Here is a 27,882-nt window from a genome sequence, read left to right as displayed (position 1 = left end):
CTTTAGTCGCTGATGCCCAACGAAGCAGTGCCGATTAGGCCTAATAGCTGATGTAACGGGCTGCAAGCTGTCGCAGAATGCTTGCCGCTATGTTTGTACGGGTGGTTCATAAATGATTGGTCCTGAGATCACATGTACAGGTTAGATTGATGGCTGTTGAAATGGCTTTAATTTTATCGCTGCATATCCCACACGATCTTCGCACATGCTTTTGCACTTTATGAAATATGCCCTACTTTTGGTGCTGTTCTATCTGTCCATGTCTCATTATCGTGTCGATTGGTTATGTCAAGCTGTTCAAACCTTCTACTGACAGAGTCGGCCCCAGCTGACTCAGCTCCATCCTGCAGATTGCAGTGTTTAGGTGTTGTGTGTGTGGTCCCCGGATTGGGCTGATGTCAGAGAGCGCATTAGGCAAAAGTGCTTGCATTAAGGACCAGATTCCATGATTGGGTCAGCTGGGGTGAGCTGTCGGCAGTGCACTTGGCACTCCTTTTACAATGAAAAACGGAAAAACCAAATGATGCACTCACTTGCATGGCATCGAGCACGAGGGGCTCCGTGGCGCATATTACATGTGGTACTGCGCGGATCTCTGCGCCAAATGTGCCAAATATTCTATAAATAGAATATTATAAAAATAGAATATTAGGTATCGTATTCGTGAATCGAAGTATTCGAATGTTCAATATTTGTTTCGGTGGCATTTGAGTATTCAAAATACCCCTAATATTTACCGTTTAAGGAAAAATTTGTCATGTTTATGTATGTTTATTGGATAGATTTTGGCCAAGTATGCTGTAGGGCGTCAATTTCTCAAGAGTGCAACAAATAATTGTTTAGATTACCTTTTGTGTGATCAGCTAAAACGTAATGTCAAGGGCAGTGCGACTTTAGGCACAAAGCAGACTCTTTTCACTTCACCAAAACCTGATTGGTACATTAAGATTTGGCTCATGCATTAAAAATACTGGGTAGCCGAAAGTAATACAGTCGACCTGGCTCTGATGTAGCTGACGAACCTAAGAGTCAATGATTTGTATTTTTTTCCAAAGTTCTGTGAATGGCCTCTTTGTTTGCACCTATTCATACAGCCCAGAAGCGACTGGCCTACATCAACGAAATCCAGCGGCTCAAGGTTGGAGGCGACAATCCGGCAAGCGAGCTTCCCAGGGGGTCCGTGGTGATCAAGAAGATTCAGTTCCCCATCAATAAGGATGCCCTAAAGTCTTCCAGTTAGTGTGCATGCCATTCTCTCTCGAAACATTTTGTTGGCACTGGGCTCTTTTTCTGAGTGAGTTGGTATGAAATGCACGAGGAAAGAACCGAGGAGGGAGCACTTGAACGAGCGCTGTCATGATCTGCTCTGTCACCTATTTTCTAAGGTGTTCCTTCAGTGGAGTTTCTTGGAGCATGACAACATCCCAAGCCTGCCCAGCTCTTGTGCAGAGGCTGGGCGGTTAGAGATTGTTCACGTTGTGGGCGAGCACTGAATTGGCATTTGTATCACTCGCCGTGGTTGCTTAGTGGCATTAGTATTGAGTAGCTAAACTAGATTTGTTGAAATCGCATTTATTTTTGTTTCCCTAAATAGAAGAAACGCCCAAATGACAATATCGGCGAGCCTTGTCATTGCCACTGTATGTTATGCCACAGACAAAGTTTATTATTTATACATGCGTCACTTCACATTTCAGAGCAGTCACTAGATCATGACTAAATCAAATCGTTCATAGTCAGGCTTCAAGCAGCCTTGTGATGAGGCTGCTGAAATATTTTTTGACTGTTGTGTGTCAAAGCCATAGGAACACAACTGCGTTTTTTTTTTTACTTCGACTTGCATCAACACAGTGATTGTTGTAGTAGTCAGCTCATCGTTACACTGAGCTGCGCTCATCTAGCAGGAGACCTGTTGCTTAGTGATGTACATTCGAGGAACAGCAACATACGGCACAATATGGTCAGTCACACTTGCATGCCTGCTAACTCCCCCCAATTTACTGTAAAGTTTACAAATTCAGATTTATTCTACGGTTTTATAAATGTATAATAGTCAAGTCTTATGAAAAATAAGTTCGCTTTGGAAAAGTTTTGCCTGCTGGTCTCTAACCATACCCTTGAAAACCTTCCGATTGCAAAAGGACATTAGAGGGGCACCTGTGTCAAGTAAATTCATTCAGAAGAGTTCAGGCAAAATTTGCAACAGAAATTTCACTGAAAAAGACACTGTCATCTAAAAATGCCATGTTGCTTGTCAGTCCTTAATAAAGTGCATGCTATATATCCCCAAAACTGTGTGCTCTCGGGGCACACCTTAAAGGGCCCCTCGCCATGCCACATAGCAAATTTCGGTTATACACTGAAAGTCGTTACATGCCCTCTAAGGAGTGTTTTACCGCAAAATTTTTTTACCGAAAAAAATAACCGAAATAGAAATATTTCAGGGCCGTGAACCCATGATTTCAGGAGGCGAGCGTCACCACCAACATAAGTCTCTCCACTTGCCTCTGTCTGGCCTCCCCAAGCGAAATTCCTTCCCTATGTTCTCCCATACTGGAGCTGGAGGATCGCGAAACACATACGTCACGGGCCCTGCCCTCTTTATTTTTTTTCCTTGCTTTATTGCTGCATGGCGTACTTCCACTGACGGCCTCCCGCGTGAACTGTTGTGTTTGCGTCATTTCGCGCAATGCATGATTTTGCATGCTGTGCACGATAACACCTCACTAGCACTATAAGCCAGTGCTACACGAACACTGAGGCAGATGCAAGCGAAGCAGAGTGTGATCGTGTGCTGGAACACAGTAGAACATGACAGTTTCGCCTTCTGCACGTGCGACTGCTTGACATAGGAAGAAGCAGAAGTAACAAAAGTACATCTTTCTTGCTATGGTACGAAGTAAAATAAAGACACGCAGACATTCGGTTTGTAAGTTTCATTACTTCTCTAAAGCTTAATTTGTCTATTGAAGCAACAGATCAATCAAATGACTACTGTTGCCTTAAATAATTCTCATTCACATGCCACTATGAGCGATGTCACAGCCCTGCTGTGTACATAGGCACACTTGTGCGATTGATATCGACTCTCTGGCTGGGGGTGTAGTGCCTGCAAGAAGGGCAAACGACGTTCGGTTCGCAATTTAGGCCCTCTCTGCGGCGCATAGGGACGTAATACTTAGCAGATGCAATCGTTAGCATGCAGTGAATGCATTGCGCCTGTCAGCTCAATATTGTCAGACCTGGTGAGAGGCCCTTTAACAGTGCATTGCTATCCCCCCCATCCCTTTCTGATGTGTCTGTGGGATATTTACAAATACTGAAGTTCACAGGCTGGCAGGCATGCACTTGGCCTGCTACCAAGGGCAGCTGTTGAGTCCTGACCTTGAAGTTCTTTGAGGCCATGGTTGAGCTGTCTCATAGCTTTGCCCACTACGGTGTTCTTGGACATCAGATTCATATATGGGAGAGTTGCAAACACGTGCGGGTGGTACTGCTGCTGCTGGTGCTGCACTGCTGATCCTAATTTTGTTCTAATCGGTGGCCCCTTTTGGCTTTCAATTAATGCCATTGAGCATTTTTGTGTGCCAAATGGAATTCATTGGATTGTGCACTCCCCTTCCCAAGGTGCTTGTAGTGGAGCTTTAAATTTCATGTTTATTACATCTCAATATGGTAGTGACACCACCAACAATATTCTCTGTATTGTCATGACAGAAAACAGCAGGGGGATTCTTGAACCCTTATGCACATACATTACATATTGCCAATTGCATGTTTATCACATCGCTTCTTCTCTGGATCATTGGAACACACTTTTTTTTAACACCTTTACATGATTGCTTCTGGATGTGTTCCAGTGCTGCCACGGGATTTTAATGTTGAGTCAATGAGCTTGCCTTCAAAGGTAATTGAAAACTAGTTTTTAATGCATTATTGGATTTGCATTAGTATGATAACTCCGTATTCAAAAATGAATGCTTGATCTTGAGGGGAAGTCATGGTTGACGTGTCTGACAGGGCAACAAGCTTAGAATGCTGCACACACTGTGCACAGGATGCGAATAGGATGCAGTTCTAATACAAGTGCACTCGTGAGTAACCTAGTAGAATTTGGGTATTAGGAATCATGATGTACTGATGTATGGTTGTAGCACTCGTGTGCTAAAGTATCATGAGCACATCTATTTTTGAAGATTGTGTAACAGTGCGTATTGATTTCAACACCTTGTTTCATTAACTTCAACGCACATGGAGTAGCAAATATGCAACTGCAGCAAAGCATTCATATATTGTGCCAGCAGTTAAAGGCCAACTGCAACGAAATTTCACTTTGACCAAATTTGTTATAAATGCATGGTATATATGTACACCACTGAACCAATCTTGGCAAAGGTGCAGAGCTGGTAAGTGTATAGGTATTTTGCAGCCTTTAAGCAGCATCTAAGCACACAATTTCTATACCTGGTTGTGTTGGTATGATGCAAGTTCCAGCAAGTCGCATCAAAGTTTTCGGAGTGCCACGGGTGCAGACCTGTTGGGCTGACTCCCATAGCCACACCTGGAGAACCACAAAGACCGATTAGAACACGTGGCATAAAGGGCTTGCTGCAGTATCTGTTTGCTAGCAGCACTGTGACCTCTGAGATTGTGAAGGCCCTGTCAAGGATGCGTCCCTTCCGATGAGTGATAATTTGCGGTGCTTTTTCTAATTTCGGTATCAAAAATGGCTATTGTTCCAAGCTTCCTGTGACGTCCTGCTCACATTTAAAACATCAAACCTATAGTGTTTCACAGAGACTCCTTATATCCATATCATCTTAAAAGGCCCCTTACCAGGCCCCATAGCAAATTTTGGTTATACGCTGGAAGTTGTTACATGCCCTCTAGGGAGCGTTCTGCTGCAAAAATTTTTCAAATCTGCTCACGTCTATACCAAACCCGAGTGCGGAGCAATGGGAGGGAGTGCTCTCCAGCGATCGCCAGGTCGACCAAGAAGGTCTGATTCGGCGAGCACAACTGGCAGCAGCATCCAGCGGAGCCCTGGACTAAGGGCAACCGACCGTTGTGCTAGAAGATGGACGATTCCATCTGAAGACCGCAGAAGACCAGTGAATCTAGAGCTGATAAAGTTTTTCACTCACTCACACTCAAATCTGCTCATTAATAGTCGAGATAGAAATATTTCAGGGCCGCGAACCCATGATTTCAGCAGGCAAGCTCCACTGCCAAGCAAGATGCTCTCTCCACTCGCCCCGTCTAGCCTTCGCAAGTGAAATTACTTCCCTGCATTTTCCCATACCACACCTCGAGGATTGCGTGAGGCATACGTCACAGGCCCCACTTTCATTTTTTTTCTCCTCTTTTTTTTTTTTTTCGGCAATGCGCACTTCCGTTGACGGCATTGCGTGCGAGCTGTTGCAATTGTCTCATTTCGCGCAGTGCACGATTTTGCGTGCTGTGCACAAAGAAACATGACTAGTGGTATAAGTCAGTGCTACACGACTACTGAGGCAGAAAAAGCGTATCACAGAGCATGGTCACATGCTTGAACACGGTAGAAAATGAGTTTCGGTACCTGTGCACGTGACCACAAGGCCGTGGGAACAAGCAGACGAAGTGGAAGTACATCTCTCTTGCTTCGGTGCCAAGTAAAACATAAAACACACAGACATTCCGTTTGTGTGTTTTATTATTTCTCTAAACTTCAGTTCGTCAATTCAAGCTACAGATCGCACAGGTGACAGATGTTGTCCTGAATAATTGTCGAAGTCGCGTGTCACCATGAGCGACGTCACACTGCAGACATGACTACATAGCGCAGGGGCCCGACTACGTCACCGTCCGGCTTGGAGCACGGCGGCCATGAGGAGAAGGAAAAACAGCGTTTGGTGTGAAATTTCATATCTTTCTGCGGCGCATAGCGATGTAATACTTTGCAGACGCGATCATGTATCGCACTATGTATGCTTTGCGCTCGTCAGCTCAAAATGTCCAGACCTGGTGAGGGGCCCCTTAAACTAGACTTTTTATTGTGGGCCAAAATTATGTTGCAGTTGGCCTGTAACTAGGCAGTATGGTAATTGAATGTAATAAGTGTTTCAAAAACCTCTTTTACCATGCTTTGCTGTTGTAATTGACAATTTATATTCTGCAGTATCGTTTTGCCTTTCATTCATCAACCAAATTCCAGATTACAGAATGTCTTAACAGCGCTCCTTGAGGATTTTTTTCCCCCTCTTTGTAAGGCTGCTAAGGTTATCTACTGAATAGATTGGTTTACTAGCAAACATTGTTTCGGGGCGAAACATTGGCTTGCTTGTGTGCAAGTCTGTTGCAGTGCATTCATCAGTGTCTTCGAAACGGTTGTGCAGGTGGCTTTCTGTACCACTTCCTGTGCATGGTTCAGTGCCATGGAAAGGTGCATGCATCTCAGCTCATCTCGAGTGACGCCTTGCTGAGCAGCCAGCAGAGCTGTCTGGAGTTTGACAACGTGATTGAATATACCAACGTGGATGAGGACTTCCAAGTGCAGATCGACTTGTATGGACTCGTACGTACAGGTTTTCTGTTTGCAATGTAAAAGCCTGTAGTAGTATATAAGATCCTAGCACACTCTAGTACAATAGCAATTCTAGTACATTCTTGTATGTAATATGTAGGAATTATTTGTTAAACTTTCTCCAATATCTGTCCATGGCTGTTGATGGAATGTCCAAAGTTTGTGTGATGTGCTGACTTAGCAAAAGGCATGATTTCATGATTTCTTGCTTAAAATTCAGCTCTGTGACAAAGCTTCAGGGTTCATTTAGATTTCTGAATAGGCTTATTTCACTGTGCAATTGCATCAACGGCAAAAAATTTTTCTGCACATTTTGCCACATGGCACTTAATGGTTAAATGCATGCAGGCCTTCATCTTGAAGAAACTGTACAAGTGTCTTGTTAATCACTTGTGTCGATCACTTTGGGCAAAGCAAAACTTTGCCTGTAGAAAAAGCCGTAAAGAATTGTGTGCAGGTTAAAATAGATATTATAGTATGTGTGATGCTGCCTCTGCTATACATTACGGTCCTTAAGGATGCCTGAAATGAAATATTCTTATTGAGCACAAGATACTCAAGTAGCTAAAGAAACTTAAACACTGATTGGTGTAGTACTTAAGCCAATAAATGTCCAAAACCCTCATGCTAGCAATAGTCTATTTCTCTAAAATACATTAGGAATTAGCGGAGCAAGGTTGAACTGCCATCAAAAATAAATCCTTTAATTTTCCAGAAAACTGTCTCTCCTGTTGTACCTCATGACAAGAAGTACCACATAAAAAAAGTGAGTTTGCAACATCTTTCCTCAAATCTATCAACTTGCTCTTGGCGCTACAACTGTCAATGTTCACATGGTAGCTTTGGGTGATTGTGAACATTTAGTCATGGTATATATTAGTCATTAGTAGCACAACTTAACCCCATTATCTGGGAGGCTGTCTAGCTCTGTCAAGTGCAGGCTCTCTCCTTAACAGCAAATTTATGTCAAGTTTGTGCAGGACTACGGCATGCATACTATAGCGAATCAATGAACTGGCATGAGTTAACGCTACATGCCTTTGATATAGTATTTCGCACAGAAGGCGAAAGCCTGTCCATTTTATTTTTCTGTGGAAAGTGCAGGAACTGTTCTTCTTAGACTTTCTTAATTATATCAAGATATGTTTTTGGTTCCACATTTAAGGTGGTTTTGAATCAGCTGTATTTTAAGGCCCTTTATTTTAGTTTCGGTTTTTTGTTCTGAATGGCATACATACTTGCCACATGTGTTAATCTTTCTGAGCATTTGCATCTTGTGTGTAGATATGAATATAGTTAAATGGCTTGTCTGGCAAATACTCTCAGTTCTAAACTAATTCCTGTACACCTTTGAATTTCTAGGAAACAATTAGGATGAAGCTGTCGTCTCGGGGCAAAAAGACTGACAGCATATTTATGACTCCAGGTAAGACTTTTGCTTCACCTTGTGGTGCAAAGAGTATCGCTCCTTTCTCATTTGTTTTTGTATCTTCCGTGTTGCAGCGTTTATGGACAGCATTGGCTTCGAAAAGTAGCCCCCGATATCCGCAAGATGGCATGTCAAATTATAGTCAGCAAGGCAATTCTTGTGTGTGCATGTGATGGATGGGGCCTTTCTAAAAACATGGTTTGCATATAAAAGAGCCTTTGCAAATTCTGTTGTATAAACCACTGCTTCCATTGTGAATTGAGTTTTGCTGGAATCGCTCAGTAGTATAATCACATTTGACAGCATATATGTGTTGACAGTGCTTTAACTGTTTGGTTGCAGAAATTGATGGTCTGATAACCAACCAGTCGTTTGACGTTCTGCTAAATGTCTGAGGGAGAATTTTCGGAAGTAAAACTGTGCACACTGAGCCTCATCTGCTTGTCACGCAGCTGTAAATTGTAGTTGAAAGCTTCTTTAAGCCAAGTTAGGTTCTGTTCATCTTTTGGTTCTCATTCTAGCATGTACGACTTGTAATTTTCTTTCACCGTGGCTTGTATGTTTTGCTTAGTTTTCCTGCTGCTGCAATAGTGCCATCCGCAAGACAGAGTTGTACAATTGCTACTCAAACATTTGTGCAACAAAATAAAGATGTTTGCCTGATAGAATTCTTGTGAAGCGGTTCTTGTAGAATCAACATTGTAATGCCTTTTTGGCACATCTGCTCACAAATGTGAACTTTGCTTGCCGTTTTTCTCTTGTGGCAACTGCTGCCCTCCCTACAGGAATTTCCAGTCCAGGTGGTCCCAATGCTGTGCGTACCTCGTCCTTCCAGAGCCTTGGTTCTTTCGTTCTGAGCACGTCAAACTGTCACCAGAGCGCCTTTGCATTGTCCAAGGTGTGCTAGCATGCATCTGTTTCGATCTTTGTAAAACAACTTGTGAAAAATGACTGAGTAGTCCAAAATCGAAGAGCCAACTTTTTAGAGCTATAGCCAAAACGAAAAAGACTTGGGACTAAGGAATTGACATGCCATGCTATCAGTTTGGAAATGATTATTGTGGAGTTTTATTTGCAGAAACTTGTGCTATTTGTGGGGTTGGTGTATTTGCACTATGTGACTGAGCATGGTGCAAAGAGAGCTGCAGTTCAGGTATAACCATGTCTCCGGAACTGGCAGGGAATGACTTTTCTTTTTGTAGAGAGCAATTTTAAAATTCACATGCACTTGTGCAGTTTGTTGTTTGTGTTAAGTTCCCTGCAGTGAAACTGGCCCCTTTGGTGCTGAACATTGAATTGCTCATGTAATTAAATACAGCAATTATTTCAAGGTAATGTAGACAATGTAACACTTGAATTGCTGACAGCACTGAAGATAGTCAAATACTATAATCTTAACATGCCAGCATGATGCATTTATACATTACTTGTAAAGTCATGCACACAATAGGAAGCTTGGTGTGAGCAGTAGCTAAGCTGGCTGGTTCTTTCTAGAGTGCAATAATGCCTCGTTAATGTGAAGTCAGCGGGATGGCGATAAAATTTGTTATAAGCAGTAACTCGACATAAGCGACCACTCGAGAAAAGCTAAAGCAGTCGAGCTTTAATTGCGCTGCGACTGCGAGGAAGTCAAAGTAGAATGCTATTCGGTGATGCAAAACTTTATCCAGGTGCAAAAAAGGCAGTGAGCTTTGGCCGTTTCAAGTTCTTACTGGGCGCAAGCAACGCCTGCTATAATTTTACCAAGCATTGTACGAGGCAGTGATCGCCACCTGTGCATTCAACCTTATTTCGCAGCAAGCATAGGTCCTCCCGTGTCTGCACCATAGTTGCCACTTCACATGGCTCTTCGTCCTTATCTGGGCCACCGACAGTGTAAATTATCTCCGCATCACTCTCTGGGGCGACCATGGGAGCAGCTGCGTCAGCCAATGCGAATTTCTCGAAGTCGCATTCTATCTCTTGGCCATCACTTTTATGAATAGCCTTGTAAAGATTGCTGCAAGTCTGGTCATCGTCACCGCCTTTTCCCACTTCTTTTATCAGCAGAACTTTCTATTCCAAAGTGAGACACTTTCGCCTGGAGACTGACGAAGCCATTTATCACTGTACACCACAAAAGCACACACGAGGCATGCTAACGAAGCACTCGGAATAACACACAGTCACGTGGCATGCAGCACAGATCCAAATGCACGCGCTGTCGGCGCCAAAGTGACTGAATGCGGCGGGCAATGCAGAAGGCAGAAGCTTCAAAATGTTGTCATTGCATCTCGATTACCTCATCAGTGTGCGTTAGTGATGGCGACGGTTGCAATGGTGGGCTTGGCATCCCCATCACTTGTAGTGGAAGAAAGGCGATCTGGGTTGTGGAGACCAAGAAGTAGGAACTGTGGAAGAGCACCTGTTGGTGGGAGATTGTGCTTGGGAGGGCAGGCCAGAAGAGGGCAGCTTTGGAGGAGCAGTGACGTCGAAACTGGCAGCGAGGAGGTGAGTTGACATGAAGGCGAGTAAGAGGAGTGACTGGCATCCAAACAAATTGCAGACTGGAGAGCATATGAGGAGGGGAAGGAAGTGGCCACCTTATAGGGGGGTTGCGGAGGTCACGGAAGACTATGAGAGTGTCGCGCTAGAAAGCACCGCAAATGCCGTGGCTCAGTTGTGTTTGTTGTGCTCAAAAAACGATTAGCCACTCATTGTGGGCATGCAGCGCGATCGTGAAAACTGAATGGTTTTGCAGGAGGGGTTTGCGTGACCTATCAGCAATTTTTTCATGAGGTGTGCAGCCGTGAAGTTTGCAAAACGAGATTTTTTTGGCGCACCATTGTCAACAACACTGTGCTAATTCTACGGTTTGAGTGTCGGTTTTTGTGTACCGTTGCGTCCATGCCATTGACAAATGTCTAGGAACAAATTAAATGACCATACCACACGTTCGGCTGTTTGTCTAAAGTAGTATGGCACAAATCGAGCATAACCAGCTCGAGAAAATCACCGGAGCAACACCAGCTTGCGTTGACCTGCCATGTTGACAGCCTGACTCGCTGCTGGCAACTCGGATTTTTCATGTTTTTGCAACTTATTGGTTCATTTGCACCGTCAAAAGTGCAACAAAGCTAGGGGCAGCGGTTTATTGCGATGCAAGCCGATTTTGGCGGGCGGCGAGCAAATTTCTAGACCGGCTTTCCTGAAGTCATCTTCTCGATTTGTTAATATAGCTCCCTGCGTCGAACATGGGGACACTTCTCTTGTGCTTTTCGGCACGTTTCAGTGCAAGAAGTGCTCTTTAGAGCGGTAAAACTTTGTTCATCGAGTGCACCCCATGGGATGCTACGGTACAAGTCTGTCTGCGGTCTTTTGGCCACTTCTTGCCTTCCAAGAGATTGCGGTTTTCTGGCATCGCAAAGCATCGAGAAAACTTTATTTTCGTGTGGATTCTATAGATTAACGCTTCGGGCGCGCTACATCATTGAATTTGACAGCTTCCGTTCGCTCTGCAGTAAGAAGGCACCACTGTAGGTTAAATGAGGCGTACAACTCCTGCGGTGGCGAAGAGGTAGAGTATCCGCCTCGCATGCAAGAGGGCCGCGCAATTTTCCACCAGATAAAAAAAAAAAAGTCCATGTGTTGATAAAATTCTATAAACAGGCCTGGAGTGCAGCCTGATCCCGGTGACCAGAACCGGTAACGCACTCTATCACCAGAGCAGGATTGGCCACCCTGGTGCAGTACTTGGCCACAACCTCCTATATGAATACAACAATCAAACCCCGGCCCTCAGTCCCCAGCAGCCGCGAAGCAACTGACCTTGGCGGCGGTCAGACCTGTGACGCAGCAGAGGGTGCTAAGAATCCCTGGCTCCGGACAGGCCGCCATTGGAATCTGAACTTGGCAACGTTCAACGTTAGAACGTTATCTAGTGAGGTGAGTCTAGCAGTGTTATTGGAGGAATTAGAGGGTAGTAAATGGGATATAATAAGGCTCAGTGAGGTTAGGAGGACAAACGAAGCATATACAGTGCTAAAAAGCGGGCACGTCCTGTGCTACTGGGGCTTAGCGGAGAGACTAGAACTAGGAGTCGGATTGCTCATTAATAAGGATATAGCTGGTAACATACAGGAATTCTATAGCATTAATGAGAGGGTGGCAGGTCTTGTTGTGAAACTTAATAAGAGGTACAAATTGAAAGTCGTACAGGTCTACGCCCCTACATCCAGTCATGATGACCAGGAAGTCGAAAGTTTCTATGAAGACGTGGAATCGGCGATGGGTAAAGTCAAAACAAAATACACTATACTGATGGGCGACTTCAATGCCAGGGTAGGCAAGTAGCAGGCTGGAGACAAGTCAGTGGGGGAATATGGCATAGGCTCTAGGAATAGCAGGGGAGAGTTATTAGTAGAGTTTGCAGAACAGAATAATATGCGGCTAATGAATACCTTCTTCTGCAAGCGGGTTAGCCAAAAGTGGACGTGAAGGAGCCCGAATGGCGAGACTAGAAATGAAATAGATTTCATGCTCTGCGCTAAACCTGGCATCGTACAAGATGTGGACGTGCTCTGCAAGGTGCGACAAGGTGACCATAAGATGGTAAGAACTTGAATTAGCCTAGACCTGAGGAGGAAACGGAAGAAACTGGTACATAAGAAGCCGATCAATGAGTCAGCGGTAAGAGGGAAAATAGAGGAATTCCAGATCAAGCTACAGAACAGGTATTCGGCTTTAACTCAGGAAGAGGACCTTAGTGTTGAAGCAATGAACGACAATCTTATGGACATCATTAAGGAGTGTGCAATAGAAGTCGGTGGTAACTCCGTTAGACAGGATACCAGTAAGCTATCGCAGGAGACGAAAGATCTGATCAAGAAACGCCAATGTATGAAAGCCTCTAACCCTGCAGCTAAAATAGGACTGGCAGAACTTTCTAAATCAATCAACAAGTGTAAGACAGCTGACATAAGGAACTATAATAATGATAGAATTGAACATGCTCTCAGGAACGGAGGAAGCCTAAAAGCAGTGAAGAAGAAACTAGGAATAGGCAAGAATCAGATGTATGCGTTAAGAGACAAAGCCGGCACTATCATTACTAATATGGATGAGATAGTTCAAGTGGCTGAGGAGTTCTATAGAGATTTATACAGTACCAGTAGCACCCACGACGATAATGTAAGAGAGAATAGCCTAGAGGAATTTGAAATCCTACAAGTAACACCGGAAGAAGTAAAGAACGCCTTGGGAGCTATGCAAAGGGAGAAGGCAGCTGGGGAAGATCACATAACAGCAGATTTGTTGAAGGATGGTGGGAATATTGTTCTAGAAAGACTGGCCACCCTGTATACACCATGCCTCATGACCTCGAGCGTACCAGAATCTTGGAAAAACGCTAACATAATCCTAATCCATAAGAAAGGAGACGCCAAAGACTTCAAAAATTACACACCGATCAGCTTACTGTCCGTTGCCTATAAAGTATTTACTAAGGTGATCGCCAACAGAATCAGGAACACCTTAGACTTCTGTCAACCAAAGGACCAGGCAGAATTCCGTAAAGGCTACTCAACAATAGACCATATTCACACTATCAATCAGGTGATAGAGAAATGTGCGGAATATAACCAACCCTTATATATAGCTTTGATTGATTACGAGAAAGCGTTTGATTCAGTCGAAACCTCAGCAGTCATGGAGGCACTACGGAATTAGGGCGTAGACGAGCCGTATGTAAAAATACTGAAAGATATCAATAGCGGCTCCACAGCCACCGTAGTCCTCCATAAAGAAAGCAACAAAATCTCAATAAAGAAAGGCATCAGGCAAGGAGATCTCTCTCCAATGCTATTCACAGTGTGTTTACAGGAGGTATTCAGAGACCTGGAGTGGGAAGAATCGGGGATAAAAGTTAATGGAGAATACCTTAGTAACTTGCGATTCGCTGATGATATTGCCTTGCTTAGTAACTCAGGGGACCAATTGCAATGCATGCTCACTGACCTGAAAAGGCAAAGAAGAAGGGTGAGTCTAAAAATTAATCTGCAGAAAACTAAAGTAATGCTTAACAGTCTCGGAAGAGAACAGCAATTTGCAATAGGCAGCGAGGCATTGGAAGTCGTAAGGGAATACATCTACTTAGGGCAGGTAGTGACGGCAGATCCGGATCATGAGACGGAAATAATCAGAAAAATAAGAATGGGCTGGGGTGCGTTTCGCAGGCATTCTCAGATCATGAACAGCAGGTTGCCACTATACCTCAAGAGAAAAGTATATAACAGCTGTGTCTTACTAGTACTCGTGTATGGGGCAGAAACCTGGAGGCTTACGAAAAGGGTTCTGCTTAAATTGAGGACGACGCAACGAGCTATGGAAAGAAGAATGATGGGTGTAACATTAAGGGATAAAAAAAAGCAGATTGGGCGAGGGAACAAACGCGAGTTAATGACGTCTTAGTTGAAATCAAGAAAAAGAAAGGGGGGGGAGGGGCATGGGCAGGACTTGTAATGAGGAGGGAAGATGACCGATGGTCATTAAGGGTTACGGACTGGATTCCAAGGGAAGGGAAGCGTAGCAGGGGGTGGCAGAAAGTTAGGTGGGCGGATGAGATTAAGGAGTTTGCAGGGACAACATGGCCACAATTAGTACATCACCGGGGTAGTTGGAGAAGTATGGGAGAGGCCTTCGCCCTGCAGTGGGCGTAACAAGGCTGATGATGATGATGAAACACTGGGAGCACTCTGCACTCGCTTGGTACCCGTTACTAGGTCATTGGTCGTCTGTTTGGTACTTTCGTAGCCTGTTCTGTGCCTGCATGTGAGTAATTCGTTGGTGGTATTAATTTGACACTGCATGCGCAAAAGGGTCGCCACTTCGCTCTAAGTGAGTCAAGCTCTTCGTGTGCCTTGAGTGATGTGGCTTAAAATGGATGCATTTGGATCGGGACCATAAGAAATTTCAAATAAAGCGACATTTTGAGTAAAGTGATTTCATTATAACTTGGGATTACTGTCGCTGACAAGGAAGTACAAGGCTGTCTAAGCAAATAAGACTGCCATTTTAATATACTGTATTAAGGTAATTAGACCTACATATATGGCGTTCCTTACACATTCTTGCTGATTCGCATTTTTTCCCTCTTTTTTAAATTCGAACAAGTTGCCCTGCAGCATACCTTATGGGTACTTAAATAGAAGTTTGCGGGCCCTCCTCATGCAGAAGTTGTAGTGACCTAGTGAACTCATTGTCCATAAGCTGAACTGTACAACTGTCTTACTTATCATAGGTATATAGAGATTACTTAGAAGACTCTGAAACACTTTTTCGATATAGTAGTAAGAAAACACCGCCAATTTGTCATAGAGGCTGCTGTGAACATGCGAGCCAAATATTACTGCCCTGCATGCTGCAGGGAATTTACAATCTCGTGTCAGAAACGGTGAGAAAAACGCTTGCTCCTGCTTTCGTAACATCATTGTGCAGAGTCGCCCCAAGCAGTGATCCACCAAAGCTATTTGCTGATTTCATGATTGTGAGGCCTTTCTCAGTAATGCTAACATTGAGTTATATTAATCAAACATATAAAATTGACTCGCCATCCCAGCCCTGCAAAAGTCCATATCCAGCGACGCTGTTGGAAACCACCACTAGAACTGCTGAGGGGGGCATGCTATGCTTTATTGCTTTAGAGTAATGGTAGTACAGTGAAAGCTCGTTAATTCGAACTGCAGTAATTCCAATTTATGGATAATTCGAACTGTACGATTTGGTCCGGCCAAGCTTCACAGAAGTCTATATAAAAAAGCCCGTTAATTCAAACGTGAGAAGGTTCTGCCACGGATAATTTGAACTACGCGCCACCCTGCCGGCGGCTTGGTGCCTGGCACACGGCCAGAGAAACGTGCCTACTGCCTACACACAAGGCTGAATCGCCTCCGGAACGGCGAGAACAGCGAGAGAAGTCAAAATCAGGAAAAATCTAACCGGCGTGGGATCAGCCAGAAGGCAGCGGCGGCTGCCTCCTCTCTGTTCTACGTGACCTCCAAGACTTCTTGCCCGTCGCGAATCTTGGAGGCTTTGCAAATATTGTGTAGCTGCCAATGTTGCGCGGCAAATGGTGCGGCAAGCACCAAAACGCAGCGAATCAAGTGCGTCGCAGCTGCGCTTGCAATCAAGAACAGACTAATCGGGGCCTTCGCCACCTTCACATGTTCAGCGTCTTTGTCTTGGCAGTCTTCATTGGTTGTGCACGTCTGTTTTCAGCTTAGGATATACTGGCCATCGCGATTCTTTATGATGGTGTTAAGCCTCAGCTAACGTTCGTTTCGGTGGACATTGGTCGTGTGGCACAATCGGACCCAGAGCTGCGACTTGAAGATGACATGTGCACGCAGCACACGCCATCACTTCCTGACATGCCCTACTGCTTCCAAATCGCAGTGTACTGTTGTTCTCCTTCACTTTCGTTAGTTCGAACTTTTGTTAATTCGAACTGAAGCGGCTTCCCCTTGCGGTTTGAATTAACGAGCTTTTACTGTAATGGTAATTTTGGCAACACGCCATCTCTGGCCGTACTGCCATTTCTTTTTCCTTTTGCCGCTCCTTGTATTCAAGCTGCTTCTTGGGAGTGCTAACTATGCTTTGTCTACCCATGCTTTCGGTCAAGGCTTTTGCCCTCTTGGCTCCCCCACAGTGTAGCTTCCAGAATGCTAGAGAAGATGAAGAGGGAGAAAGTCAAGTATCAGTGTGATAACTCCAGTTACAGTTCAAGGATTTGAAAAATTTTTGTGGCATGAGATTCACGAGACAAGTTCCTTTAGTAGTCGGGACATTCCATGATTAGTTAGCAGAGTGTTCAGAGCCTCTTTGAGACAAGGCATTTGCCAGAAACCATTCTTATTTTCTTTTTAGGGAGCCACGAAGGAATCTACAAGACCATGTTGGTCACCTTAGAGTGCGAGATCTCTGTATGTATAGATATGGACAGTGCTTAGAATTAACTATACTTCTTATAGTTGCTAAGGTAATATTTAAAGAAAAATTTGTGGAATCCTTAAAAACATTGCCAGAGCCACCACTATATGCATAAGAAATTTTCAAGGGTTCTTTCAAGTCTTTAACCCTCCTCCTGGCAAGTATGCTTGCATTTAGATTTCACCAGACACAGCATTTTGTTCTCTCTTGCAATCTGTGTGCATGCAATCCATTTTCACAATACTTGCCAGCAGTACGCAAAGGGCAAGAGTTAAGTATGGGTGACACAGGGCACATGCCATAATGTGTAAATCATGCTTCGTCTGATGCTTGCTCAATTATGGATTGTTGCCAGTTCGCCCAATTCACTTCCACATATAACCTATCGTGGTGCATGTGGTTTTTTTACTGATGAGCACAAGGCAGCCCGCCGTAAGTAGTTCAGTGACGATGGCATGGTGCTGATGAGCTCGAGGTCGTGGTTTCGAACTCGGCCGCGGTGGTCACACTCTGATTCTGGTGGAATGCAGACGTGCTCCTGTACCACGCACTGGGTGCCATTAAAGAACCACAAGTGGTCAAAATTAATCCAAAGTCCCCCACTATGGTTTGCCTCATAATTATATCGTGGTTTTTCCATGTAAAACCCCAGAATTTAATTCTTCTTAGTGAGCACAAGGTCACGAGTTCAATGCCCAGCATCGGTTGTGGAATTCCAATGAACCTGAATCCAAAAAATACCTACATGTGTAGATTTAAATGCATTTGAAAGAGCTCTGTGTGGTCAAACTTGCATCTCTCCTGAAGCCTATGTCATAACCATGCAGTTTTATGGCATACAACACCATCAGTTGTTGCTATATTATTCGGATGATCAGTCACGTGCTCAACATTGCTTATGACAGAAGTGCATTCACCTGAAGCACTGCAAAAGTCGCTGCTTTGCTATTGCAAATAATATTCCTCTCAATATTTACCTCTGGTACCCGTTCATGTTCTGAAAAGTGGTCAAATGCCACAAAATGCAATTACTCTTCACCATGCATGTATGTACTGTATATTTTGGTTACGGCAGTCTGCTGTAGTTAGGGTGTCCTAGGTTTATGGTAACAGCCCATGTACCATCAGCACAAATTGAAATATGAAAAGTCAATAACTGATCAGAACGCCAGTTATATGTAATAACAAGGAAACACGGCATGTAATCACTCTGTAACCGGTTTCTGAACGAGTAGTCCTGAGTGCACTTGACATAATTGATGAGTGCTAAAATCAAACTTTAATGAATTGTCGAGCTCACTAATTATGTTAAGTATATGCCAACTAGGCCCCCAGCAAGTCCTTTTTTATACCAGATGTACATTCTGAAATCTGAATTAAGCCATTATCGCAAGTGAACCTTGAAATGTAACAACACATTTGAGTAGTTTTGGAATTCTTCACATGCTGATAGCACCTGTATAGCCAAATGAAAATATGTGCAGTTGATTTACATTGTGAATCTGGGCTCTTCTTTTTCAGGTCCCAGGCTCTTTCTTCATAGAAGGCAAGGCATTTGTGGATTTACATTTGCATGCTGATCATGGATTGGAACACCGGGGCTTCCTGGTGTGTATCTTACGCCATGTCATTATACTAAAGTAATAGAGCTCTAAAATATTTGTGGTAAGCTTTTACTTTTGTGCCTTATCTTATGCTGTTTCCTTGCCAATATTTATGGGCCTATCGTCGCTGTGAAAATGTCGACTCACTCTGTCTGAATTTAACAATGTAAGCACAAAAAGACTCTGCAATCTTACAAAGGTTTTGACCACAAGAATCTGAGGAAAGGGGAATGGGTAAACGACACGATCGAGCAGAAGAAACATGACAGAAACAGCTGGCCATAGCAATGGGGCCTAGCTTACAGATGTTGCAGACACTGCTGATGAAGTGATCATCGCTTGGCAAGGATTTGTGTGGAATTGGCTATGACCAAATCAGTTGGTCGAATGTTGTAGCTTGTAATAGTAGCCTGTGTCACAGCAGTTGTCCTTCCCCCTAAATTTATCTTGCTACGCAGGTTGCTGCAGGCGATGCCTCCTCCAATGAGTGTTGAACAATGCTATAATGTTAAAGAAGCAAACTATACTAATGTATCCAAGCTATAAACATTGTAGCAGTAGAACAGTCTCAGTAGGCATGCATGAGGATGTGAAAGTTGCTAGAACTGTCTCTGGTGACCAGGGCTGGCACTATATAGGAAAGGTCAAGGGCATTGTGGTGGAGTGAGAGTAGGCATGGCCACTGCTCTGGTGGTTTTGTGTAGGGAACAATGACAGGGAACATTCAACAGCTGGAGGTGGCGTGAAAAGGTAGCTGCCACGATCACAATTTATAGTAGCTGTCTTCCCATTGTGTGAATGATTCCCTGCCCTGGAGTGGTGGTTGAACACAAACGTGCACTAGCCGTGCACAAAACATGGCCAAAGCAGTCACAAGCAGCCACAAGGTCATGCTTCGTGGAACAGTTGTATCTTGAGTAGTTGGGGTGTACAGCTTGATCACTGGACATGAAGGCACCACTTGCAGCAGTGATGTTGAGAGAGATGGTTATCCAGCAAACTTTGGCACCTGTGACATAGTTGCTGATTCAGTACAAGAACATGTGTGCTGCGCTGGCAGAAATCAGCTCACCTGCTGAGTGTTGCCAGAATAAGTGCAAGGCAGTCTTACCAAAATCTGAGGGAGTAAAATTGTGTTGCATTGGTTGGGGGTCTAGCAAAATTAGATTAACTGGCATCGGCAAGTATGGTACGTGTGCCATAAGTGGTATGAGCATTGGTAACGTTACTATCATTCAAGTTGTGGTCTGGGGGTTTGCATAAGTTTGGGGCTTAATACTCCAGTTCTAGTTAGGTTGTCATAACAGCGAGCTTTGAGCCAAGCATGCCATCTTCAAAAGGGGCTTATTGGGCTGGTGTTGTATTCCTATTGGAGGTAAATATCATTGAAGAGCCCTAGTACAATTTGCCTGGAGGTCAGCGACTGTGAAATACTAGCAGTGGCATGCTGGTAGCAGTGTTGAGTGAAGTGGCTCACCCACCCCAATGTGTTGGCACAAACATGCATATCAAGGAAAAATGGCGGCTGGCATCCAGACATAATGTAGAGACTCTGCAGAGATGTCGAAAACTGAGCCGAACTAGCAATTGGCAGTAGTGGGACCAGAAGTGCAGAGCTGGAGTCCTGGAGTGGACAACAACGTAGAAAACCAGCATGGGCCACTTGAAGGTCATGTGGGCAAGGTCAAAGCATAAGAGGTTAGAAGCAGCACATATGGTAGGCACAAATCATGCTTGTATTATGTGCTGGTTGTGTTGAGTGTGATAGCTACTTCACTGCAGGAACTTTGAAAGTGGTGGATCAGACAGGAGGCTGTGGGAAGTCTGTGCAGCGTGCCCTGCTAGCCTTTGCCCAGGAAGCTATGAAACATTGTGTTTCAGCAATAGTTGCCCTGGTTGTTTTTGCACAATCTACACTGCTTGAATTACGGATCTTTAGTAGAACTTAGTCTATCAGTTGAGCGTCAATATAGTGAACATGGTTAGGTAATGAAATATCATACTATCTCAAAGTATAGATATAAAATGCCTCTTTCCAATATTAGCATCTAATGAACTTGGATATAACAAAGGTGTATTCCTTTCTGGAGCATGACTCCGTTATGATGTGCCTTGACTGTAATTTCTTTTACTCCTGTTTGCATGTTAAACTGAAGACCTTGTTTGAGGAAGTGGGTGGCTTCGGTGCTTGGACGCGCCTGTGGTGCATGCTCAGGGGAAGCCACCTGGTGCTCTGGAGGTACCCCGAGGATGAAGATAGCAAGGTGAGCAAATGTCCAGCAGAAAAGTGGCGCCTAGCATCTGACGAAAAGAAAGTGCCTGAATTTACTTCACGTCAATCATTGCTTAGAAAGGAAGCATGGGAGCACATTATTCTTTTTTTTTATACCTGCTTCTGCGCATCGCATTCTTGCAGGACTTGTGCAGGACTGCAGGTACAGCAAGCACTCATTTGATGTGCTTCAGTGTGTGCCATGTGGTATACGTTGCATAAACGGCTGGCTAGGAGATCTGCTGTACTACTAGCATGAAACTTGCTGAATTCATTGCAATGGGTTGATACTCTGATAACGAGCTCGCCACTGACAAAATATTTGTGAAACTTGCCGAGTTGTGAAATTGTTTATTTGGATAAATGTTGATGCACCCTGCATGGATGCCACACTGTGATTGCTGTGTGGCCTTTGCTTTAGTAGAACACCAAATACAGCTTCTCCTGACAGTTTGCAAGCACCAAATCATTCACATAAGTTTAGATACTTGTGCAAAACACTAAGTGTTAATAGATTTCACTGCTACATAACATATGCTTGTACAAAAAATTTCGAATGCTTGCTTAGTCTATTTGTATAGCCATTTGTATAACTCCAAATTTGTTTTCTGAAATTTATCTTGTGAGATATGAATTGATGAAGCCTCTCTATAGCTTCAGCAGGAGCAGCTAATACTTGAAGGTGGGGAAGTCTGTGAAGAAGTGAGCAAATTCTTTTTGGTGTCGAATGGTGGATGCCAAACATGAATGTTTTTATCTTCATAAAACTTGCATGTTATTTTAAACGTGCTTGACTGAACAGCTTCGCACAAAGCTCGCAGCATTTAAAGTTTTCTTGGCTCCTCAAGAGTACTTGGGACAATGTTCTTGCACACATTGGCCTGCTGTAGAAAGCTTAGCTATTACAAGGATGTTAACCAATGCGAGTCAGTGATACTGGTGCCTTGTTTATAAATTGCTCTTTTGTGTTCGCACTGTAGCAAAAATGCTGCAGGTAAAACGAAAACTAAAAAGAGAGCTAAATTATATGTCAGTTACTTTTAACTGAATAAATATTCTATGTTGTTCAGGTTACGCAAAGCTCGGTGGACAGTTACTTGCACTGAGAGGAGAGGCCACAGTGTCTTCTACAATGTCGCTGGCAAGCAGCCTTTCTGAATGCAATTATTGTTGTGCACGCTGTACGTTACAAAACTGCAACACTTCAACACTGCCCTTTCCAGAAATGTTTTTCATAACTTTCTCCCATTAAAATGTGTGATGTCCACAATGACACTGTTACGTTGTGCCCGCTGGTTATTATATGTAAATACTACCGGGGGATCATATTTAGGCTTTACAGAATGTTGAGTAATTGCCTGCGGCAGATAACATAATTCTAGTCCTTGAGCTCGATTAGTATTTAAATTATTACTTGCACAAAAAATCAACACATATTCAAATCACAAAACATAATTCCTAAATGAATTATTTATGGCACATACTGTAATTTATGAATTGCAGCCAGTGAATTTGAAGGCAGTACACAAATATGCATTCAGGATAACATGTTTCAATATATTCATTGGCAAAGTGGAAAACGAAATACATGGGCATTCCAGTTACTTTTGTGTTTCAGTGCATAGAAGACCATTTTGTTAAAAAAAAGTTAAGGGGAACAACGGTGCACTTTAACCCGAGTTTGATGACAAATATATGAAAACCTGTGCCATCCTCAAAATTTGTTCCAAGTGCATATGCCTTGCAAACTCACCTGCTACAATTCGTTATTTTCTGTATGTGCCATCGAGTAATTAAGTTAATTAGTGAATTTCTGTCAATTGATTGCATTTTCATTTCTCATGCAATTAATGTCTGCCTGTTTGAATAATCCAGCACAAGGACTAGAACTATTCCTTCACAGGTGATCTTTGAAAATTCTTTAAGCCTATAATGTATAAACCTGTACATTCAAAGGCTGGTGAAAGAACCCAAAGCGGTGCTGAGGAAGCTGCTTGCCTGGCAGAACTCGGTGTAGGAAAGGTGTTGCTTACTGCTCACTTGGAAGCCGCATTGTAATGGGGACAGAATGCATAAGTGCTCACACCTAATTAAATTTATGTGTACATTAAAACCACACATCACAGTGATTAATGCGGCCCCCACTGTACTCTCCTGCATATAGCCACCTGTGGCTTCAGAATTTCAATCTCCATGATTTATTGTGCAGCGATAATAGGCATGAGCCGAGGAGGTCTTTCCTCTGGCATTACCAGACAAATTACATAAGTTCAGGGGCTGAAACAGTTGTAGCCTAGCACCATATACACTAAACCCTCTAAGGTAGCTACTTGGGCTTGTTGGTATGCCATAAGTGTGCAAAGTGTTGTATTCTATCTTGTGTCCGTGTCCTTTATGCGCAACACTAAACCTACTAAACCCTCGTTACGATGGAGTAAACCTCTGCTCCAATATCGCAGTTGTATTGACTAGAAGAAAGTCCAAAGTGATTGCTTTGAGATTGTCAATCTTCTCATAGCTCAGATAGATGTTGTTTTAGCGGTTGCAGACCAGTGAATGCTGACACATTGTTACTGCAGATTCATGTTATTGTAGATATTCACTTGCAAATTATACAGTTAAACCTTGATAAACTTCAATATAACGAAATTCCCTATATAATGAGGTAGTTTTCACAACCTCCTGTCCATATAACATCATGTATTTACCGTAAAAACCCGCTATAATATGAGGTATTTTTCCTATTACTAGCGTGCCACATTTTCACCTTGTACTATATGCGGATCCGAACAAAACGGCTTGGTTTTGTTATTTCTGCGTGACTACAGCATCGCTTCTTTATTGTTGAGTGCGCACCTTGGCAGCACACATGCAAACCATGCTTCGCAAAGGGCATCTTTTTTGTTCCGCATTGAAAGACCAAGATGTTCGGACCGCGAAAACAGTACTCTGCTGCTTTCAAGAGAAAGGTTATTTTAGCCACACAGGACATCGGTAACGGTGTGGCCGCGAGACAGTTTGGCGTCAACGAGGGAAGCATTCGCGGATGGCATCGACAGAAGCAAGCTGCGCATCTAGCTGTGAGTGTGGAGCTTATGCAGGCAAAAGCTAAGGAGCTTGCAAGAGAAAAAGGGCTACCGAGCTCAGCCTTCCAAGCGAGCAAGCACTGGATTTATCGCTACATGTGCCGTGCTGGATTTTCCTTACGCCGCCAAACTTCGTTTTCGCAAAAGCTGCCAGAATCATTAGAAGAGCTGCTTGTGGCTTTCCAGCGCCATGTTATTTCGCTGTGCAAGTCCAAGAACTTCCAGCTAGCGCAAATCGGCAATGCTGACCAAACGCCAGTTTATCTGGACATGCCATCGCCTTTCACCGTGCACGAAAAGGGCTCTAAACAAGTTTATGTCCGGTCCACTGGCAACGAGAAAATGCAAGTTACCGTCATGTTGTTGTGCGCGGCAGACGGACGCAAGCTCCCGCCCTATGTCATCTTCAAGCGCAAGACAGTGCCTAAAGGTGAAGAGCTGCCAAAAAATGTGGTCGTGAGATGCCATAAGAAAGGCTGGATGAACGAGAATCTTGTGCTCGACTGGATAAAGTCTGTCTGGTGTAGGTGGCCCGGTGCACTGCCGTCGTTCCCGTCCATTCTCGTGCTGGACGCATTTCGTTGCCATTTGGCCGACTCAGTGAAGAGGCTGTTGCGCGAATCGGGCACTGAACTTGTCGTTATTCTGGGTGGGATGACATCTCAGCTGCAGCCTTTAGATGTTTGCGTGAGCAAGCCATTCAGGGATGCGGTCAAGCGGTGTTACACAGATTGGATGCGCTCAGGTGAGCCTGCAGTGACTCCAACCGGGGCGGCTGAAGTGGGCTTCACCAGCCACTCTATGCAAGTGGATTTTGGACGCATGGGCCAGCATACCAGAGGACCTTGTGCGTTGCATATTCGAGAAGTGCGGCATCTCGAACGTGCCCGATGGGCACAGAGGATGAGGACCTATATGTCCAACAAGGAACTATCCGAAGAGGGCGCAGCAGAGAGAGGGAGACAGTGATTGAAATGCGGAGTGCAGTATAAATACATGTTCCCCTCGAATTTTCCTAACTCGTATTATTTTTTTTATTTAACTTTTTTTACATTTCACGCACCAAAAATTTCACCGCATACTATATGTGGGTTCATATTATATGCAGGCTTTTACGGTATAACCTCAATATAATAGTGTGTTTGTATGCGATTTCAATGTAACGTAAAGGAATGTTAAGACAATAAATGGAAACTTCGGCAGACGCAGATGGTTACTTGATTGAATTACAAGTGGCTGCTTGCAAACGCACCTTTCAAACTCCACGCAGTGTGGCAAGAACGACCGCCAAAGTGGAGCCGCATCATGTTCGGTATAAAGTCCAAGTGCGATAACATCCTATCGCGGCCCGTGCACTTCGTGCTTTAGGTGCGAGTGAAAGTGTGCGAGGGCGAGACAAGAAAGATGGTGGCTTCATGAGCACCGCCTTCCCGCACAAGCAAAGAGGGGGAGGAGAGCTTGCTTGTGGTAACGCGATCAAGCGCACGCCAAACTCCCTGCCAGTACGCTGGTGTGATGAAGAGCATTAGCAGCAGAGAGCGAATTTTCCTTTGTGCTGCCTCTCACTTCAACTTGAACTAGATGTGCGAGAACACAGTGCACACAACACCATCAGCTATCTCGTGTCGGCTAGCCTTCGAACCCACCACAGATTACCTTCAATATAGGTGCCCTGTCGTGCCATACCAAGCTGCGGCCAGAGTAGAAGCGCAGACGCGTGCTCCCCTGCTCCCCCTCCTAGTGTGAGCACATCTCCTTGCGCCCCCCCCCCCCCCTTGTGCACTCGAAAAGTTAACGCGTACTCTCTCTGCCTTCTTCCGCTGTTCACGCGAGCAGGCACCGCCGCACCGAGCCACTATGTTTCTTGACTCACCCTCGCAACGTGCTTTCCCTTGCACCTACAACATATGGCGCGCACCACAATTGTATCGCACTTGGACTTTATGCGGAGACTCGTGGCGAAGGCTGTTGAGATGAGGATGTTCGAGTCAATATAGAAGGTGCTGTTCTTTAGTAGGAGTAATTGATGAGGTACTTTGTTGAATGCATTAAAAAAATAATGAAAAAATTCTTGGAAGAGAACCTCGATCTAGAGTTGCTGCGATGTGATGAGTAAATAACGGAAGCTGTCAGGAATTATTTCAAAATTTATGTTGGCAGGAAAAAAAGAAAGGGCATTTGAATGACGATATGGGACTAAGTTAAAGTAAATTACATGCCCTAAAAGTTTGCATGGGATACTGCTAAAAGAAATAAATTAATAATTGAGAGGAGAATGCGTGTTCCCAGATTTAAACAGTGGCATTACTTTCCCACCCTTCCAATCTGATGGTAGCCCGCTACATTCAATGGACTGTGGGAAGAGGTATGATGGGAAAACTGAAGAGTAAACTTTTGTGTTCTTCAGAAACATCAATTTAGCTATTCGCAAAGTCGACTACAATTGCATCCATAGGAAAGAAATCGGAATTACTCAGCTGCAATGTTACAATGACAGTTGACTGAGTAATCACACTTAAGAAAACGTCATTCATGATAGTACAACCATTTACTATACTTACTCGATTCTAATGTGCCCTCGATTGTAACGCGCACGCGTTTTCCATGACCAAAAAATTAAAAAAAATGAAAACCTTGATAGTAACACACACCTGTTTTCCATGACAAAAAAAAAAAACATAAAATAAAGAGAGCACAATACCGCGCACCTCATGCTTTCATATAGAAATACTATTTTCTCTCATTTGGAAAAAACATTTATTCCCAATACACTAAAGTTGCGATAAATAAAAACAAATGGAAGCGGTGTACCATGCCGCCAAGATTTTCACTGCACCGGTACGACCCGCATGGCGCAATAGATTATCACTAGTCGTTGCTATCAGATAACTCCTTATCACTATTAACAGACCAAAGCATTTCATCCTCAGTGCCGTCCGTGGCATTCTAAATCCCGCACTTTTTAAAGGCCTTGTTGACCATGGCAGATGGGATCGTGCACCATGCATCTTTCACCCATCCAACAAAGTCCTGCAGTGAGGCACGCTTCATTTTATTGGCGGGTGCAAATTCGTGGCAGCCCGAAGAGTGCCCGAATTCTATCTTTCGCTGGTTTCTTGAAACAAACATCGAGTGCCTGGAGCTGCGATGTCATGCCAACAAGGTCGGTGTTGCGTGCAGCCAGCTTGTCCTTGATGCATTGGTCAAGGTGGCACCTGAACACGTTGAGCACAAGCATTCCATGCAGACCCAAACTGCTGCCGGGTCTCTTTCGCCAAACGTTATCAATCCAGACAGCGACCAAGTCCATGGTCATCCAACCTTTTTCATTTGCGCGCACAATTACGCCACTCGGAAACACGATTCCTTTCGGGAGCGCCTTTCGTCTGAAGATAAGATATGGGGGCAGCTTGTGCCCATCAACAGTGCAACAAAGCATGGTGGTGAATCTAGTTATTTAGTGGCCGGAAGACAAAACGCACACTTGCTTCGCCCCTTTTATTTTCAATGGTTGTGGTGGCAGGCATGTCAAAGTAGAGCGGCGTCTGATCAGCATTTCCAATCTGTCCGAAGTGGTAGCGATTTCTATGGCACAACTTCAAAACGTACTGCTGAAAACTGTGCAATTTCTCTTCATATTGTTTGGGCAATTTTTGGCATATCCCTGTCCGCTTTCGAAGAGAAAAGCCTTTTCTTTTCATAAAATATGATAGCCAGCACCTGCTTGCTTTGAAGTCACTCCGCATTAGCCCTTTCTGTAGGGCTAACTGCATCGCCCGTACTTTGAGCAGATCGGTCGCCACAGGCTGCTGTGCCACTCGCTGCTCTTGTAGCACGTATTCCGCGAGCAGCTCTTCTATTTCGGCGGAGTGGCCCTGCTTTGGTCCACTGAAACCCTTCCTTGTTGCTTTGCTGGCGAAAATATTCTTCTTGTGTTTGCGCCAGTCCCGCACACAATTTTCGGG

The 27,882-nt window shown here is 44.1% G+C and overlaps 1 protein-coding gene across 5 annotated transcripts in view; it reads left to right on the top strand.

The window, feature by feature from the left end:
• LOC142572858 (uncharacterized) overlaps positions 1-27,882 on the top strand; it is a 72,112-nt gene that overhangs the window by 38,316 nt on the left and 5,914 nt on the right. For all 5 annotated transcript variants that reach the window (XM_075682269.1, XM_075682270.1, XM_075682266.1 and 2 more), the window contains 7 exons: positions 1,095-1,235; positions 6,375-6,553; positions 7,278-7,328; positions 7,925-7,988; positions 8,777-8,889; positions 18,477-18,563; positions 20,716-20,823. In XM_075682269.1, coding sequence (XP_075538384.1) covers positions 1,095-1,235; positions 6,375-6,553; positions 7,278-7,328; positions 7,925-7,988; positions 8,777-8,889; positions 18,477-18,563; positions 20,716-20,823 — 743 coding nt within the window. The remainder of the gene's footprint in view (positions 1-1,094; positions 1,236-6,374; positions 6,554-7,277; positions 7,329-7,924; positions 7,989-8,776; positions 8,890-18,476; positions 18,564-20,715; positions 20,824-27,882) is intronic.

The sequence above is a fragment of the Dermacentor variabilis genome, chromosome 2 (genome assembly GCF_050947875.1).
Source record: "Dermacentor variabilis isolate Ectoservices chromosome 2, ASM5094787v1, whole genome shotgun sequence".
In the NCBI taxonomy this organism is placed as follows: Eukaryota; Metazoa; Arthropoda; class Arachnida; order Ixodida; family Ixodidae; genus Dermacentor; species Dermacentor variabilis.
Note: the sequence above shows the minus strand (reverse complement) of the source record. Positions and strands in the feature narration are given on the sequence as shown.